This window comes from Oncorhynchus tshawytscha, linkage group LG08, assembly GCF_018296145.1.
Source record: "Oncorhynchus tshawytscha isolate Ot180627B linkage group LG08, Otsh_v2.0, whole genome shotgun sequence".
Taxonomy (NCBI): domain Eukaryota; kingdom Metazoa; phylum Chordata; class Actinopteri; order Salmoniformes; family Salmonidae; genus Oncorhynchus; species Oncorhynchus tshawytscha.
The window spans coordinates 78,493,081-78,512,903 of NC_056436.1; the positions used below are offsets into that span (position 1 = coordinate 78,493,081).

Here is a 19,823-nt window from a genome sequence, read left to right on the forward strand (position 1 = left end):
ACTGGTGGTACCTAAACAATCAAACCAAAAATCAATAATCGGGAAATATTCACTATTCGTAAAACTTTTACGATTCAACTATTCAGACCTCCCTCTCTTATAGCCAACTATAGCCCTGTGAGCGCCACCAACCAGTGATGCCCACCTAGCAATTTTGTTGCTAGTTTTAGCATCTTTCCAGACTACCCTGACGAATTTAGCTACTTTAAAAAAAAATGTATTTGGAACTTTTAACAACTTTTTGATTAGTGACTCAAAGCTATAATGAACGCATTTCCCTCTAAATGACAAAAACAATTGTCTCTGTCACCCTCAGTCACCACATCATTGACTGGCTGCAAAAGTGCATTGTGAGTGCCGTCAGCAGTAGGCGCTCAGCCCGTGCCCAGGCAGCAGCAACTTCAGCGAACTGCAAATCATTGTTGGCTGACTGCAGCAGCAGTAGTACGGGTTCGACAAGCCAAACCCAATGAATCACAAATGTTTGATCTTGAACAGAACTTACAACATCAGTCAACTTCTCTTAATCAAAATTGTACTGCCAAAAGTACAGAAAAGAGTGTACCTGAACAACTGCCAAATCAATTTGAGTAACGTTATTGTGTATTCAACGTAATTACGCAGTTTTACGTTATCACGCAACAATTCAACCTACCTCTAGGCAAAGATATACCCTCTACTCGGATTGAGTTCTGCTTTAATTCTATCGTAAAAGTAAAATCAAACTTTCCAACTTTCTCTACTCCAAAATGTAAACATACCATGTACTTCGCTAAATTTATAACGTATGTCAGTCAACCCATAAGAATAATAACATTTCGATGGGCACAACTCTATCGTAATTATTTCTTCGTTATTATTTATAATTCATTAGATTTAGGTAACTGTCTCTTCTATGATTCAGCATTTTAAATACGACTCCATTCCTAATACGTTATTCCAGCGGGGTATTTAGGCAAGACAGCGTATTCCAACGTCATCGCCCCGCAAATATTTAGAATGGATTGGTCTTTCAATTTAACCTAAAAAAGCTATTAAAACGTTCAGTTTCTATCCTAAACAAACACTACCTAACCGTATCTCTCCCGGCAAAACATATCAGTATTTGAATTATAATCAGAATACATTTTAGTCTATCGGTGCCAAGGCTGAGATACGAACCTGAGTCTCTCGCAGTGTAGGTAACGGTTCCACCCCTCGACCACCATCACCATTGGAATGACAGAGCCTTCCCGCCAATAGTCGCAAACTCCGGCACCGAGACAATTCCATGAAAATAACCCAAATTTAAAGGTCCAAGCTTTTCCCCAGCGAGGATTCTCCTTACTCTCTCTCTCTCGTTTTCTCTGTACGTCCCCTTATCTTGTAACCCGGTATTTAACCTTTGACCTGCTGTTTCCCTTGACTATCTACATCTTTCTTTCGACTGTCTCTATACACTTCTCTTGACTTTCTCCCTTTCTCTACCTTTATTCCCTTTCTCAATAAATTTGCTAAATCCTGTCCTAGTTTGGTTAAAGCATTCCTGAATTTCCCTAGAGTAGCTATTTTCTCTCTCTCTCTCTCTCTCTCTCTCTCTCTCTCTCTCTCTCTCTCTCTGTCTCTCTGTCTCTGTAAAACCACCGCTGCCCCCTGTCCTGGGGTTCCCCTTTTACAGCCGCTCAATCCTTTTTCTGTCTCATCTTCTTCTATGTGTATGTGCTTTTTGCCTTCTATGTGTGTGTTCTTTTCTACCGCTATCCAATTACTATAGTTATGTTCTATATGTACTATAAAAAATCTAACTTTCATTAAATCACACATGTAAGATACCAAATTAAAGCTACACTCGTTGTAGTAAACAAAGTGAGAATTTCACCCTGCAGGCGCTACACAAAACACAGAAATAAATTATAAATCATGACTTACCTTTGACGAGCTTCTTTTGTTGGCACTCCAATATGTCCCATAAACATCACAAATGGTCCTTTTGTTCAATTAATTCAGTCGATATATATCCAAAATGTCCATTTATTTGGCGCGTTTGATCCAGAAAAACACAGCTTTCAACTTGCGCAACGTCACTACAAAATATCTCAAAAGTTACCTGTAAACTTTGACAAAACATTTCAAACTACTTTTGTAATACAACTTTCATTCAAGATGGCCGTACTTCATTGATTACACAAAAGAATAACCTCAACCAATTTCCAAAGACTGGTGACATCCAGTGGAAGCGGTAGGAACTGCAAACAAGTCCCTTAGAAATCTAGTTTCCCAATGAAACCTCATTGAATAGACAGTGACCTCAAAATAAAATATCTGAAAGATTTGTCCTCGGGGTTTTGCCTGCTACATAAGTTCTGTTATACTCACAGACATGATTCAACCAGTTTTAGAAACTTCAGAGTGTTTTCTATCCAAATCTACTAATAGTATGCATATCTTATATTCTGGGGATGAGTAGCAGGAAGTTGAAATTGGGCACGCTATTTATCCAAAAGTGAATATGCTGCCCCCTATCCCGAAGAAGTTAATGCTCCCAATCTATGTATATTTCATGTTTGATGTGTATTTCTCCTTTATGGAAACTTTATCTATAGCGTTGACTGTCAATCGGTCTTACCTATACAACTATAAGCTATTACTCAGGGGTCGAAAATCCCTAGTTAACCTCTTATTTCAGGTTGTGTCGGACGGCTTTTAAAGTACACCAATATCTCGTATCTCTCTCCGCTACATTAGGCTTCCCTCTCCTCCTTTTGTGGATATGACTTTCTTTCAGTATTGAATAGGTGCCTTATCCTGTTCACATTACCTTCCTTTCTCTCCAAGCCTAGTTTATGTCCACACCTGTTTTATACAGATAGACAGGTATTAGGACTTTATTTAGGTATGTCTTTTGAATTTGGACTATGGCTAATTTACCACATGTCAATTAACCATAAGTTATCCTATTTGTACCAAACTACCGCCCTATCTAACAACACCTACTATATCCCGCCTTAATAACCCCGTTGGCCTCCAAAGGCACTAGGATCTATTAAGATATTTTCATTTATGGTAGTGCACCTTAACTCAGGTCATTTCGGACCTGCCGCGTTATCGATATTGTTTTACTAAAACCCGGTGTATTTATGGTTTACAAAACCTCGCATGAATCTGTTTGGAATACCGTTAACCTGTTATGGCTGCAATCCCGATACCGGGATCGATATGACAACTACCAGTGAATATAGAGGGCGCCAAATTCAAACCACAGAAATCTCATAATTACAATTCCTAAAACATACATGTGTCTCATATCATTTTAAAGCTATTCTCGTTGTTAATCCCACCAAAGTGTCCGATTTCAAATAGGCTTTTCAGCGAAAGCACTACAAACAATTATGTTAGGTCTCCACCAAACCACAATAAGCACAGCCATTTTCCAGCAAAATAAAGATCAAATTAATCACTAACCTTGAATTATATTCATCAGATGACACTCATAGGACTTCATGTTACACAATACATGCATGTTTTGTTTGATAAAGTTCATATTTATATAAAAAAAATCGGAGTTTACATTGGCGCGTTAGATTCACTAGTTCCAAAAACATCAAGTGATTTTGCATAGCGACATCATTCAACAGAAATACTCATCATAAATGTAGATGATAATACAAGTTATACACATGGAATTATAGATATACCGCTCCTTAATGCAACCGCTGTGTCAGATTTCAAAAAAACTTTACGGAAAAAGAAACGCATGCAATAATCTGAGACGGCGCTCAAAAGTAAAAACACCACAGCCGCAAAGATGCCGTCACCATAAACAAGAAATGACATGATAAATATTCCCTTACCTTTGATGATCTACATCAGAAAGCACTCCAGGAATCCCAGGTCCACAATAAATGTTTGTTTTGTTCGATAATATCCATTATTTATGTCCAAATACCTTCTTTTGTTAGCGCGTTTGGTATACATATCCAAACGCTAATTCTGGTCAGCGGACAAAAACTTCAAAAAGTGATATTACCGGTCGAAGGAACATTTCAAACTAAGTACAGAATCAATCATTAGGATGTTTTTAACATATAGCTTCAATAAAGTTCCAACCGGAGTATTCCTTCTTGTCTTCGTGAGCAATGGAACGCAAGTGACGCAAGTGAAAAAGCGCGATCACAGTATGGCTGCTTGATGGACAGCTGATATATTCTGCTCTCATTCACTCCCACAACAACATAGAAGCCTCATTATAATTTCTATTGATGGTTGACATCTAGTGCAAACCAAAGGCAGTGCAACATCATTCATATCTCAAGGGGATTTCATTGGGGACTCTGGTGAATACATACAAGCTCAGATTTCTGACTTCCTGTTTTGATTTCAACTCAGGATTTTGCCTGCCAATATGAGTTCTGTTATACTCACAGACATCATTCAAACAGTTTTAGAAACGTCAGAGTGTTTTCTATCCAATACTACTAATAATATGCAAATATTAGTAACTATGACTGAGGAGCAGGCCGTTTGATATGGGCACCTTTCATCCAAGCTACTCAATACTGCCCCTGCAGCCATAAAAAGTTAAGTTCCTATTATTGATAAATTCTAAAACTTAGAACATCAAAGCAAAGATATCTTAAATCATTCCCCCCAAATGTGAGAATAAAGACTACTGACCTGGTCTCGCAGACTGAGAAAAGCAATGTCGGTTGGATCTAGTCACCGTTCCTGTCAACCTGGGGTGTATACCAGCCTGTTATAGAGCCCCAATGTCAGGGGACAGGGCTTTATTTTACGGGACCACGGCCCGCCCGTGCACGGTTTCTCAGCTTGTTACCTTCAGACGACAGGGACAGATATTTAGATCCTGCTCGAAGGACCAATTATTAGAGGAATTTAGTTCCTATGTGTTCATTAACCAATTCAATTAAAACACTCTGTCCGTTTATAAGAATTTGTTAGGTTCTTATTTACATAAAATAGACAGAGACCAGTCATTAACATTAACCAATAGTGTTTATTCTCGAGAGCTCTGCTCATAATACCATGTACATTGGTTTATATACCTCACAGTTCATCATAAATGTCCCTCCTCCTCTCAGATACAATGGCAATATAGTTCACAAGCCTTCTCACATTGCTGCCACCTGTTAAACAACCTACTACAAGCCCCTCCCTAGGTGGGGACAGAATGTCCTGTAAGGAACACAGTATTCCAGCCGGTCTGACGATAGCTCCATTCGTTTCTAACAAGGAACAGAAAGTCCTTGTTCTAATTCTTGACTAAAACTACACACATTATATTCAGTGTTTTGATCATAATACGATTCATTCATACAGTGACAGGGTAGTATTCTGTTTAGTTATAGTTCTACGTTAAATGTATACATGATTTAGTCATTATTCATAAAAATCCCATAACACCTTCCAGAAGGACAACCATCTCTGCAGCACTCCACCAATCAAGCCTTTATGGTAGAGTGGCTAGATGGATGCCACTCCTCAGTAAAAGGCATATGACAGCCCACTTTGAGTTTGCCGAAAGGCACCTAAAGGACTCTCAGACCATGAGAAACAAGATTCTCTGGTCTGATGAAACCAAGGTTGAACTCTTTGGCCTGAATGCCAAGCGTCACGTCTGGAGGGAACCTGGCACCATCCCCACGGTGAAGCATGGTGGTGGCAGCATCATGCTGTGGGGATGTTTTCAGAGGAATGAACTGGGAGACTTGTCAGGATTGAGGGAAAGATGAATAGAGCAAAGTACAGAGAGATCCTTAATGAAAACCTGCTCCAGAGCAGACCTCATATTGGGGTGAAGGTACACCTTCCAACAGGACAACAACCCTAAGCATACAGCCAGGACAAAACAGGAGTCTCTGGATGTCCTTGAGTGGCCCGGACTTGAACCCAATCGAACATCTCTGGAGAGATCTAAAAATAGCTGTGCTGTTGCTGTACCCATGTTGTGATTGGTTAAGGTTTAATAGACCGTAACCATGTTATATGCAATAATACAAACCATTATACTGTAGCTGTACCCATGTTGTGATTGGTTCAGGCACTATAAATGTAAAACTGACTGAATGTAATTGTTACTCTGTATTTAGTATGTTTACATTGCATGAACACTTTCCATGGCTGAGCTATAATGACTGTGTTGTAACTGTTTGTGATGATATGAAAGTGGGTTTTATTGTTGCAGTGTATAACCCAGGAAGTAGTTCTAATGTTTACTGAACACATAAGGGACGGTCAAGGACTGAGAAAACCATGATGCTTATTTGCTTTTAACAGTGTTGTAATGTGAAACTTTAATACAAGAATTCAAAAATAAATGGCTGTTTTGTACTGCAGTTGGAATTGTATTTTCTTCTAGACGAAGATGAATCTCATTATAATACAGATGATCAGTGATACTCACTGTAGGTCACAGGCTGCAATCCACTTCCTCATCATTTTGCACTTCCTTCCTCATGCAAAACAAGTTCATTACACAGGGAAATGGGTGCGATTTCTGATATGCTCAGTCACACGACCAGCATATGAGGGTACCTTTAGCTCAGTTATTGTACTGTCGTCAGGGTAACCCCAGATTCCTGTTCTGTTGCCAAGGTAACCCCAGGTTGCTTTGTGCTCTCCCCCTGGCATGCAGTTGTTCCCATATCCTACTTGGAGCGTCAGAGGGCTTGGGGAGGCCCTTTAGCAACTCTCTGAACAGACACACAGCGTTTGACAACACATGAGAACACAGGTTACTTCAAACCATATTTTTTTTCAGGGACTGCTGGTAGTTTAGATTGTCCTGAAACGGTAGAAACTGAAAATAATAACATAGCTAAGATGGGAATGTATTGACAAGACAAGCATGAAGGAACACTGCATATGAAAAGCCTTTACTCTATGTGCAGTCTGTCTTCCTCTGTTGTACCCTGTTGTAGAGGTCTGTTGTACCCTGTTGAAGAGGTGTGTTGTACCCTGTTGTAGAGGTGTGTTGTACCCTGTTGAAGAGGTGTGTTGTACCCTGTTGTAGAGGTGTGTTGTACCCTGCTGTAGAGGTGTGTTGTACCCTGTTGAAGAGGTGTGTTGTACCCTGTTGTAGAGGTGTTGTGTTGTACCCTGCTATGGAGGTGTGTTATACCCTGTTGAAGAGGTGTGTTGTACCCTGTTGTAGAGGTGTGTTGTACCCTGTTGAAGAGGTGTGTTGTACCCTGTTGAAGAGGTGTGTTGTACCCTGTTGAAGAGGTGTTGTGTTGTACCCTGCTATGGAGGTGTGTTATACCCTGTTGTAGAGGTGTGTTGTACCCTGTTGCAGAGGGATGTGTGTGTGTAAATACAATGAGACTAAGCCAGAGTAGACCCAACAGAACATATATCGTTCCTATACCCAGACAAAGTGTCTGTCTCACGTGTCTCATCTCCTCTGTGAAAGTATTCATCTTCAAGGCAGAAGTGAGCTGTAAACTGACATGCTCTGGTCCTCACACTCCCTCTTTTCCTTCTGCCTCTTCCTTCCGGCCTCCCCCTGAGGGCTGCTCTCCCCCTGAGGGCTGCTCTCCCCCCGAGGGCTGCTCTCCCCCTGAGGGCTGCTCTCCCCCTGAGGGCTGCTCTCCCCCGAGGGCTGCTCTCCCCCGAGGGCTGCTCTCCCCCGAGGGCTGCTCTCCCCCTGAGGGCTGCTCTCCCCTGAGGGCTGCTCTCCCCCTGAGGGCTGCTCTCCCCGAGGGCTGCTCTCCCCCGAGGGCTGCTCTCCCCGAGGGCTGCTCTCCCCCGAGGGCTGCTCTCCCCTGAGGGCTGCTCTCCCCCTGGGGGCTGCTCTCCCCGAGGGCTGCTCTCCCCCGAGGGCTGCTCTCCCCCTGAGGGCTGCTCTCCCCCTGAGGGCTGCTCTCCCCCTGGGGGCTGCTCTCCCCGAGGGCTGCTCTCCCCCGAGGACTGCTCCCCCTGAGGGCTGCTCTCCCCCGAGGGCTGCTCTCCCCCGAGGGCTGCTCTCCCCCGAGGGCTGCTCTCCCCCGAGGGCTGCTCTCCCCCGAGGGCTGCTCTCCCCCGAGGACTGCTCTCCCCCTGAGGACTGCTCCCCCTGAGGGCTGCTCTCCCCTGAGGGCTACTCTCCCCCTGCCTCTCTCTCCTCCAGTTTCTGGTTTCAGTTGATTGTTGACCTGTGTCATTCTCCTGCAGTAGATCTCCTGTGCCTAGTTCTCCTCTATGCCTCGGGCCAAGAAAAATACCCTTTTCACGCCGCCGGAAATGCCACTTCTAGTCTAGGGAACACAACTTCCGGCAACATGGCGCCGCATTTGTTTAACAGTATGAGTTCTTTAACGTAAATGTGGCTTTCGAAGGTTGAACAAACCGACCTCATATCACAAACAGTGGCCACTATGTGATATTACTTTCACGATTTTCTGATCGACTGACGTACAACTGAATGACGTAACAAGAGGCGGTGACGATAGTCGGATTGATGCTAGCTAGCTAGCTTTACTGCTGCTCACGTCTGTTATTATCTATATTTAATCTAACGTGTAGCCTCAACAAATATAGTAAAGTGCACAAAACGACAGCGTACAAGTACAAATCTAACCTTGTACGTGAAGGAAAGAAAATGTTGACGCAATTGTGTATCCCCAAACTTTGCGATGAATTAGCTAGCTATTAGAATAAAAATACTTTAGCTAGCTACACACCCAAAACTACAACAGAAGCAACCATTTTCTTCTTGCGAGCGCAGTGCCGCTACCAATGATTATTCACCGCCACTTGGTGGAGTGGAGTGGGATTGAGGAAGGGGGTCCAAAAAATGAAAAGTTCATATTTTGAAACACTTTTGGCAAACCTCAGTTTATCTGCCTGCTTACATTATTTTATATGGCTACTTAAATATGGTCCCCAATCAGAGACAACGATAAATAGCTGCCTCTGATTGGGAACCAATCTAGGCAACCATAGACATATAAACACCTAGACCTACAAAAAACCCTAGACAATACAAAAACTACACAAACCTCCCTCGTCACACCCTGACCTAACCAAAATAATAAAGAAAACAAAGATAACTAACTCATTTTCCTTCCCTGTGTTTTTTGAGAGGCGGAAACAGATTTCACCTCCCAAAATGGAATGTGTAGATCTAGTGGCATGCTGGAAAAGAATGCAAGATGCCATACCTGTGCAGAGCTCTTATTGATCATGGATCTGAGGGCAGGGCTGGGTGAACAGCTGATCATGGATCTGAGGGCAGGGCAGGGCAGGGCTGGGTGAACAGCAGATCATGGTTCTGATGGCAGGGCTGGGCTGGGTGAACAGCTGATCATGGTTCTGAGAGCAGGGCTGGGCTGTGTGACCAGCTGATCATGGTTCTGATGGCAGGGGGCTGGGCTGTGTGACCAGCTGATCATGGTTCTGAGGGTAGGGCAGGGCAGGGCTGGGTGAACAGCTGATCGTGGTTCTGAGGGCAGGGTTGGGCTGGGTGACCAGCTGATCATGGTTCTGAGGGTAGGGCAGGGCAGGGCTGGGTGAACAGCTGATCGTGGTTCTGAGGGCAGGGTTGGGCTGGGTGACCAGCTGATCATGGTTCTGAGGGCAGGGCTGGGCTGTGTGAACAGCTGATCATGGTTCTGAGGGCAGGGCTGGGCTGGGTGAACAGCTGACAGTCAAACAGCAGCCTCTCTGACAGTCAAACAGCTGCCTCTCTGACAGTCAAACAGCTGCCTCTCTGACAGTCAGCTGCCTCTCTGACAGTCAAACAGCTGCCTCTCTGACAGTCAAACAGCAGCCTCTCTGACAGTCAAACAGCTGCCTCTCTGACAGTCAAACAGCTGCCTCTCTGACAGTCAAACAGCTGCCTCTCTGACAGTCAAACAGCTGCCTCTCTGACAGTCAAACAGCCTCTCTGTCAGTCAAACAGCTGCCTCTCTGACAGTCAAACAGCTGCCTCTCTGACAGTCAAACAGCAGCCTCTCTGACAGTCAAACAGCAGCCTCTCTGACAGTCAAACAGCTGCCTCTCTGACAGTCAAACAGCTGCCTCTCTGACAGTCAAACAGCTGCCTCTCTGTCAGTCAAACAGCAGCCTCTCTGACAGTCAAACAGCTGCCTCTCTGACAGTCAAACAGCTGCCTCTCTGACAGTCAAACAGCTGCCTCTCTGTCAGTCAAACAGCTGCCTCTCTGACAGTCAAACAGCAGCCTCTCTGACAGTCAAACAGCTGCCTCTCTGTCAATCAAACAGCAGCCTCTCTGACAGTCAAACAGCTGCCTCTGTCAGTCAAACAGCTGCCTCTCTGACAGTCAAACAGCAGCCTCTCTGACAGTCAAACAGCTGCCTCTCTGTCAATCAAACAGCAGCCTCTCTGACAGTCAAACAGCTGCCTCTGTCAGTCAAACAGCAGCCTCTGACAGTCAAACAGCAGCCTCTCTGACAGTCAAACAGCTGCCTCTCTGTCAATCAAACAGCAGCCTCTCTGACAGTCAAACAGCTGCCTCTGTCAGTCAAACAGCTGCCTCTCTGACAGTCAAACAGCAGCCTCTCTGACAGTCAAACAGCAGCCTCTCTGACAGTCAAACAGCAGCCTCTCTGTCAGTCAAACAGCTGCCTCTCTGACAGTCAAACAGCAGCCTCTCTGACAGTCAAACAGCACCCTCTCTGACAGTCAAACAGCTGCCTCTCTGACAGTCAAACAGCAGCCTCTCTGACAGTCAAACAGCAGCCTCTCTGACAGTCAAACAGCAGCCTCTCTGACAGTCAAACAGCAGCCTCTCTGTCAGTCAAACAGCTGCCTCTCTGACAGTCAAACAGCAGCCTCTCTGACAGTCAAACAGCACCCTCTCTGACAGTCAAACAGCAGCCTCTCTGACAGTCAAACAGCTGCACACAGGCTATAAGATGGTTTCCAGTCACTGTGTAAACTAAAGAAGTGGAGGTGATGACAGGCCTGTTACACGTAGACACAATACAGCACAAAGCATTTCTCTTATAGGATTCAAATACACACTGACACTTTATTAAAGATCTGAGAAACCTAAAGGGTTAAAGTTCCTTTCTGTGAGCTTGGCAAGCTGAAATGAAAATAGACTGAAGTCAGCCTATCTGATTTCAGATCACACATCTGATGACATGTTTGCTGGTACAGTAGTGATGCCATATCATGTGATCTTTACTCAGGACACAGTGAAACACCAGGGAATACCAAGGCCCCTGCCCACCAACCCAACTCACAGCCTGAGTGTCAGTGTCACCAGTCTTTATCATCCATCTAATTATAACTCTCACAGTTCTCCAAGAATGGAAGTTTAGGTAGGTCTATCCGTGGGCCTAAAATTAGCCCCCCCAGCAACACCCACCCAGCCAGACCCCCTCTCTGGTCTGCTGTGTTAGAAATGAAAACACCCGTCTCAGCTCTCAGACCCCAGTCCCTGTGTGGATACAACAACACATTCCTCTTGGCGTCTTCTCCTCTTCTTCCACGTGAGCGATGGACCATGAAGTTATTAAAGAGAGGAAGGTTTTACGACCAACGTCCTGAGTAACATTGTTGGCAGAGAGATCTGTGGTTGGTGACCCTGTGGGTGAGGTAAGTGGAAAGCATTGTTGGCAGAGAGATCTGTGGTTGGTGACCCTGTAGGTGAGGTAAGTGGAAAGCATTGTTGGCAGAGAGATCCCTGGTTGGTGACCCTGTGGGTGAGGTAAGTGGAAAGCATTGTTAACCACCATTTGCTGTGTGGCTCTGGGTCTTTGGATCATGGTAGCTATAGAAGGAGTTAAATGGGGAATGGGATTGTGTCTGGGATGGATGTTTTTAACAGTCCCCAAATCTGTTGTCTTTTATCATATTTTCCATGATAGTTGTTTATGCAAATAGAGAAAAATATTCAGAAACATTTCATTTTCTCAATCAATCTCAACATTATGCCCTTTCTGAAAACTAGTGCAAACTCATAAGATAAGACTTTCACTAATTTAACTTATATAGATATGTCTATTTCAACAAGTGTTCATCCCACTTGGCTCCTAAAAAAACATTTGCCGATGTCTGAGACTAAATGAACTGAATTAGAAAAAAGGTTTATATGTAATACTGTGCATTGAGTTCTATGTGTTCTCTATCTATCCCTCTCTCTATCTATTCCTGTTTATTCTCTATCCCTGTCTCTATCTATTTCCTGTCTCTTATCTATTCCCTGTCTCAATCTATTCCCAGTCTATTATCTTTGATCTATTCCTGTCCTACAGCACAGATGAGGGGCGGCAGGGTAGCCTAGAGGTTAGAGTGTTGGATTAGTAACCGGAAGGTTGCAAGTTCGAAACCCCTGAGCTGACAAGGTACACATCTCTCATTCTACCCCTGAACAAGGCAGTTAACCCACTGTTCCTAGGCCGTCATTGAAAATAAGAATTTGTTCTTAACTTACTTGCTTAGTTAGATAAAGTTTTAAAAAAGGTCTGCTGGTACAAACCCAGTCAGTTTAGCTATGTGTCTGTACTTTCTGTGTCTAATGCTGGTTACAATATAAATTTTCCCTACGAGGATCTATAAAGTTTATTCATTCAATTATTTATATTCCCCTCACCTCTCTCTCTCATTCTATTTCTCTCATTCTCTTTCTTTTTGTCTCTCTCTCTCATTCTCTTTCTTTTTGTCTCTCTCTTTCAACCGTTCTCTCTTGTTCTCTTTCTTTTTGCCTCTCTCTCTCTCTCTCTCTCTCTCTCTCTCTCTCTCTCTCTCTCTCAGATGGATGAGTTGCAACTGTTATATCTATAGTAACAGTATGGTCCTAGACAGTATCAACACAGCCACCAACTCTCTCAAGATGAGTCTAATGGATGTCTCCAAGATCTTCTCTCTGCTTCAGCCCAAGGAAGAGGATGAGGAGGACAATGAGCATGGCCAGGTACAACCAATGAGCTTGCAGTGCTTTGTAACTTAGCAACCTATCACTGGGACAGCATCAGTAGACTTACACAGCATCAGACCCACTGGGGTGACTTCCCAAGTCTACATGGGTGTGACCTAACTAGGGTCGTATTCATTTGGAGACTCCGTAGCAAAGAGTTTCAAAATGATGTCCAACAGAAAATGTCAACGAACATATCTTATTGATGGGGCGGCAGGTAGCCTAGTGGTTAGAGCGTTAGACTAGTAACCAAAAGGTTGCAAGATCGACTCTCCGAGCTGATAAAGTAACAATCTGTTATTCTGCCCATTAATAAGGCACTGTTCCTAGCCTGTCATTGAAAATAAGAATTTGTTCCTAACTGACATGCCTAGTTAAATAAAAAATATCTTATTGAACAAGTTCAGATAGCATCTCTCTGTTTTGTTTTGAGTGTAGTGAATACTACCCAGCAGTGCAACCCAATAACACTGTGTGTATGGTAAGTGGAGGTATAATACTGCTCTGTTCCCCAGGCTCTGAACCAGGCAGTGAGCAGTGATGACGTGGTGGTGTTAGCTGAGCTGTTGTCCCAGGAGAGCTACAGAAAGTCTATCAACAGCAGAAGCGGCTGGGGGATCCCAGTTACCCCCCTACGGACCTCCGCAGCACACGGACACCTGAGGTGTCTGGAACTCCTGCTGGAGCACGGAGCGGAGGTGAGATATACCGATAGAAGACTTTGGGCTAGCTTCTCCAACCCAGACACCTGACATGGTTTATTATAGGGTTGATTCAAACAACGGTCCATTACTCTATGTTACTGTAAAAGCACGTTGTGACAGCTGCTGATGTAAAAAAGGGCTTTCTAAATAAATGTGATTTAGCCTATTGATTCATTATTGTTTGGTGATTGATTGGTTTTGCAGGTGGACAGTCTAGATGTGAAGGCCCAGACCCCTCTGTTTACAGCGGTCAGTGGTAAACATCTGGACTGTGTTGTGGTGTTACTGAAGGCTGGAGCCGACCCCAACGGCAGCCCGTACAACAACTGTTCCCCGGTGCTGACCGCCGCCCGCGAGGGAGACGTGGAGGTCCTCAGGGAGCTGCTTCAGTCCGGAGCCGAGGTCGACGTCTGGCCCAAAGTCCCTGAGTGGGCCTCCAACGCCACAGCCTGCAGGGGACCCCTGTACATATCCGCTGTATATGGACACCTGGACTGTTTCAAGCTGCTGCTGCTCCACGGGGCTAATCCTAACTATAACTGTAAGTCAGAGAAGATGCTGGCCAGGATCAAGCAGCCCAAGACGGTCCTGGAGATGTGTCTGAGGTATGGCTGTAAAGTGGAATACATACAGCTGCTCATAGACTTTGGGGCAGACGTGTATCTGCCCACGCTGATTATTGACAAGACCACCAAGCAGAACGAAGCGGTGGCTCTGCTGCTCAAGGAGAGAGGTGAGAACATCACACACACTTTTAAACAGTTGTTACAGATTCCTTACATTTGTTACATATTTGACCTTGTTAGAGGAATTCTAAACAATCCTTACCGTTACTTGTAGCTATGGTATCTAATCACTTATCTATGCCTTTCTATATAATTTTAAATTCTATGTGCGTGCAGTTCTATAAATTTGTAATTTTAGTCTTTTTCTGTCTATGTGTGTGTTCCTTTAAAAATAATCAGTATGTATTTTCCATCCTGTGAACCGCGTCCATAGAAGACTTTTGATCGGACATCTCATTTCACCCATATGATATTCTTTTGGGACTTTCAACGTTAATGTCTCATATCTCACTACTCTAGACTAAGTTGACCTCTCCTGTGAACCGCGTCTATAGAAGACTTTTGATCGGACATCTCATTTCACACATATGATATTTCTTTTGGGATTTTCAACGTTAATGTCTCATATCTCACTACTCTAGACTAATCACTTATCTTTTGATATTAATTTCTTTCAGCATTGTACAGGTTCTATTATTCTGTTCGCCTAGAATTACCCTGCCTTCTCACCAAGCCTAATTTATCCTCCCCTGTTTTATATATATCTATCTGCTACTTCTCATAGTCAGACTACTTCCCATATACAGATAGACTATTAGGTAAAAACTTTATTTAGGTATGTTTATTGAATTATTGGCCATCCTATTTGTACGGAACAAGCGTCCTAATTCTCCAATGCGTACTATATCACTCCTTAATAACCTTCTGGCTTGCAAGACCAGGCTTTATTAAGCTCTAGTTTATTTGATGGTAGCGTACCTTACCACAGGTCAATTTCGGACCTGCTTCCTTTCTATCGATTTTGGTTAATACCCCCGTTAGAAACCCATTTTATTTGTTCAGAATATTCAAGCACCTATTATTGATCAACTTCAACTCCTTCATAACATTTTAATCAATAAATATCCTAAATAATCCCTCCCAAATTCGAGAATAAAGGCTACTGACCTGCTGCCGACTGGGAAAAGCTGTTCGTTGTATCTAGTCACCCTTCCTGATTTTCTGTGGTAGTACGCAGGCCTGAATTTTAACCACAATTCAGTGGTTGGGTCTTTTTAGTAAAACGAGTCAAAAACGCGTCCGTGCACGATTTTCAGCGTACTACCTCCAGTTAACAGGGAGGGGTATTTAGATCCGGGATCGAAGGACCAATTGTTAGAGGAATTCTAAATTCCTATATGTTTTATAGCCAAAATCAAATTCGCACTCTCTCTATTCATTAATGAGTTGTAAATTCATTAATTATGCATGAAGTAGATCGAGACCAGTCTTAAAAGCCAGGTAACAGCGTTTATTGCAAGAGAGTACTGCCACATACACATATTTCCCCAGGTTATAAACTGAAAATGACGTCAGCGTTTCCTAAACGTTCTATCTCTTTTCACCAGTAGAGAGGCCCTATAGCTCTCGAGCCTTCGCTCCACGCCTGAAGTCAAGGTCAGTCAGTATAAATCAGCATTCTAGACAGTCTGGAGATAGTCCGTTCCTGCCACCTGGAGATTGTACAAATGAATGAACTAAGGAACAGACCTTCATTGTTACTAAACTCCTGACTACATTATATACAATTGGGAATGGGAGCAGAAAGAGAAAATTCATATGTACAGTACATTATAGTATTTGGACTAGTCAGTTCTGATTGGAATGTATACATAATTAGTCATTTCAACCATCATTTCCTCCAACAGACCTTCACATATTCAGTCTGTTCTGTATCTCTAACTGATTGCCGGGAACACTGGAGACTTTCTCGATTTTCACTGAATGAACTAGAACCTCCCCTGAATGAACTAGAACCTCCCCTGAATTAACTAGAACCTCCCCTGAATGAACTAGAACCTCCCCTGAATGAACTAGAACCTCCCCTGAATTAACTAGAACCTCCCTGAATTAACTAGAACCTCCCTGAATGAAGTAGAACCTCCCTGAATTAACTAGAACCTCCCTGAATTAACTAGAACCTCCCCTGAATGAACTAGAACCTCCCCTGAATTAACTAGAACCTCCCTGAATGAACTAGAACCTCCCCTTAATTAACTAGAACCTCCCCTGAATTAACTAGAACCTCCCTTGAATTAACTAGAACCTCTCCTGAATTAACTAGAACCTCCCCTGAATTAACTAGAACCTCCCCTGAATTAACTAGAACCTCCCCTGTGTTTTGTTTCCAGTTTGTCCCAATACTCTGATGTCACAGACACGGCTCGCGATTCGGAGACACCTCCCCGTGGTTAATACAATGACATCCATAGACTGCTTGGACATTCCCCAGATACTGAGGAACTACCTGAAACATCTCCCCTGACCTCTATCTCCTGACCTATGAACTCTGTATGATGAGGATGATGTCACAAATGGATACCCTATATGGCTGTGTATCGATATGGGATTCCTCTGCTTCATCGCCACTGTTCTGAAAACACATTTTAGGTGAAAGCAATATGGAGGAGGATTTCTGCAAAATGTAAACAAAAAGTGTGATAATTTCATACGGTCTTCTACTGTCTCTACTGAGTGTGTCATGGGCTGCAAAGTCCAGTTTGTTCTCTTTTTATTGGAAGTGTGAATAATAATTATGCCAAGTTTGCCTTTGAATAGTTGTAGAGGTTTAATTAGAAGAAACACATTTATTTAACTTAATCTCTGTGATTGAATTCAGCAAACCGTGCGTAAATGTAATCATTGGAAATTGGTTGAAGTCTACTGAAACCATTGTGAAGACACTGCCCTCTTCTGGACAGTTATATAAGTGCACAGAGCTTCAGGAGAAACATTTTGTAAGTGTAAAACCACAAGTAACCACTAGGTGTCAGACTACCACAGTAAATGTATTCTCCGTCTATGAAATCACTGCTCACCGTTTGGAAGTCATCTTTAGTCAAGCTAAAAAACAATGTAATTTGTGGAATCTCTCTCACATTATGAGTGACCTTGCTGAAGACTGAAGTAAGTTCCCTGAGTTAATTCTGAGGCTTTAGCTCAATGACATAGTCTTGTGGATTGCGATAAGACCCAGGTTCAAACCCAATCATTCAATCCCAGGTTCAAACCCAGTCAGTCAAACCCAGGTTCAAACCCAGTCATTCAAACCCAGGTTCAAACCCAGTCAGTCAAACCCAGGTTCAAACCCAGTCAGTCAAACCCAGGTTCAAACCCAGTCAGTCAAACCCAGGTTCAAACCCAGTCAGTCAATCCCAGGTTCAAACCCAGTCAGTCAAACCCAGGTTCAAACCCAGTCAGTCAAACCCAGGTTCAAACCCAGTCAGTCAATCCCAGGTTCAAACCCAGTGGGTCAATCCCAGGTTCAAACCCAGTCAGTCAAACCCAGGTTCAAACCCAGTCAGTCAATCCCAGGTTCAAACCCAGTCAGTCAAACCCAGGTTCAAACCCAGTCAGTCAATCCCAGGTTCAAACCCAGTCAGTCAAACCCAGGTTCAAACCCAGTCAGTCAAACCCAGGTTCAAACCCAGTCAGTCAATCCCAGGTTCAAACCCAGTCAGTCAATCCCAGGTTCAAACCCAGTCAGTCAAACCCAGGTTCAAACCCAGTCAGTCAATCCCAGGTTCAAACCCAGTCAGTCAATCCCAGGTTCAAACCCAGTCAGTCAAACCCAGGTTCAAACCCAGTCAGTCAAACCCAGGTTCAAACCCAGTCATTCAAACCCAGGTTCAAACCCAGTCAGTCAATCCCAGGTTCAAACCCAGTCAGTCAAACCCAGGTTCAAACCCAGTCAGTCAATCCCAGGTTCAAACCCAGTCAGTCAAACCCAGGTTCAAACCCAGTCATTCAAACCCAGGTTCAAACCCAGTCAGTCAATCCCAGGTTCAAACCCAGTCAGTCAAACCCAGGTTCAAACCCAGTCAGTCAATCCCAGGTTCAAACCCAGTCAGTCAATCCCAGGTTCAAACCCAGTCAGTCAAACCCATGTTCAAACCCAGTCATTCAAACCCAGGTTCAAACCCAGTAGGTCAATCCCAGGTTCAAACCCAGTCAGTCAAACCCAGGTTCAAACCCAGTCAGTCAATCCCAGGTTCAAACCCAGTCAGTCAAACCCAGGTTCAAACCCAGTCAGTCAATCCCAGGTTCAAACCCAGTCAGTCAAACCCAGGTTCAAACCCAATCAGTCAAACCCAGGTTCTAACCTGGTAACAAATAAGCAACGGCACAACGCCTGTCCCCTACTTGACCCAGATAGTTTGTGTGTTAGTATTAATATGTAGGCTACGTGTGCCTTTTATGCCTTTTAAAAAATGTATGTAGTTCTGTCCTTGAGCTGTTCTTGTCTATTGATGTTCTGTATTATGTCATGTTTCATGTATTTGTGTTGGACCCCAGGAAGAGTAGCTGCTGCTTTTGCAACAGCTAATGGGGACCCTAATAAAATACCAAATACCCAAATAAAAAAAACTGGTTTAAACCCAGTCAGTCAAAGGAGCAGCAAACAAACAGGAAGAAGACATTGCCTTATTTTAACAGAATAATTCGTACACACACAGGATATGACATCACATTACAGGATCAGCATATCCTGTCTAACGTCCCCATTGACCTTACGACACAGTTCAGTTTATAGAGGTTTTAATTTCAACTAAAGTACAGTTATATCAGAAGTGGTTCCGTTTTTACAGTGAAATACAATGTAATAATTCCCAGTGCTCTTTGATTACATCAAAATATATAGACTTTTCAACACTCCCCATTCACAGTTTCAGCATTTGAATAGGCATTACTTAGTTTCAGAGTTGGTTTTTCGATTTCCACAACCAAACAAAACAAACAATCTAAGGTCAGAGAGAAAATGTATGTTCCTGCTATTTGTACTGTACAAACATGGTGATGACATTTCAGACTGTCAGATAAAATAGGAGTCCAACCCCCCTCCCCCCACATTCTAGATGGCAATGTGAATGTACAGTGAACAGCCTAGTAGCTCCAACTAAACTTGTTACTTGTCTTGTTATCTGTTTCAGTGTCCATACATTAGTACCCTGACTGTTCTGAAACCAACTAGAGAAAAGCAACAAGGACTTGTAATGATGACTGTGTGTAGGTCCCAATGGTAACCTATTCCCTGTATAGTGTACTCCTTTTGATCAGGGCCTATAGGGACTATATAGAGAATAGGATGCCATTTGGGACAAAACCAGTGCACAGTATGTATAATGTCTGCTACAGATTTCTCATATCATATCATTACATGGAATGAAACAGTGGAAGGTTGTAAAATAATGGCAAGCAGGTTGGTTGTAAAAAGATAAAACCAAATCTTCAAAGAGTTAATCTCATGTGTCATGCAGAACTCTGGATGCCACAAAACACCATGCATCTACCTGGTACTGAGGATAGAACTGGGTCTCTGGTACTGAGGCTAGAACTGGGTCTCTGGTACTGAGGCTAGAACTGGGTCTCTGGTACTGAGGATAGAACTGGGTCTCTGGTACTGAGGATAGAACTGGGTCTCTGGTACTGAGG

The 19,823-nt window shown here is 43.5% G+C and overlaps 1 protein-coding gene across 10 annotated transcripts; it reads left to right on the forward strand.

Moving 5' to 3' along the window:
* Positions 1-11,330: 11,330 nt before the first annotated feature.
* On the forward strand, positions 11,331-18,489 carry LOC112255897 (ankyrin repeat and SOCS box protein 12). 10 transcript variants are annotated; one of them, XM_024428735.2, is made up of 7 exons: positions 11,332-11,541; positions 12,169-12,290; positions 12,700-12,859; positions 13,378-13,560; positions 13,771-14,299; positions 15,740-15,788; positions 16,523-18,489. In XM_024428735.2, exons 3-7 carry the CDS (start codon positions 12,704-12,706, stop codon positions 16,584-16,586), a joined length of 981 nt encoding a protein of 326 aa, XP_024284503.2. In that variant the 5' UTR covers positions 11,332-11,541; positions 12,169-12,290; positions 12,700-12,703; the 3' UTR covers positions 16,587-18,489. The 10 variants fall into 10 exon arrangements, 7 of the variants coding, with proteins under 7 accessions (XP_042181936.1, XP_042181937.1, XP_024284503.2 ...); XM_042326004.1 differs by having other exon boundaries at positions 15,743-15,788; XR_006083939.1 differs by lacking the exon at positions 15,740-15,788 and having other exon boundaries at positions 11,334-11,541; positions 16,523-17,965; positions 18,460-18,489.
* The last annotated feature ends 1,334 nt before the right edge of the window (positions 18,490-19,823 follow it).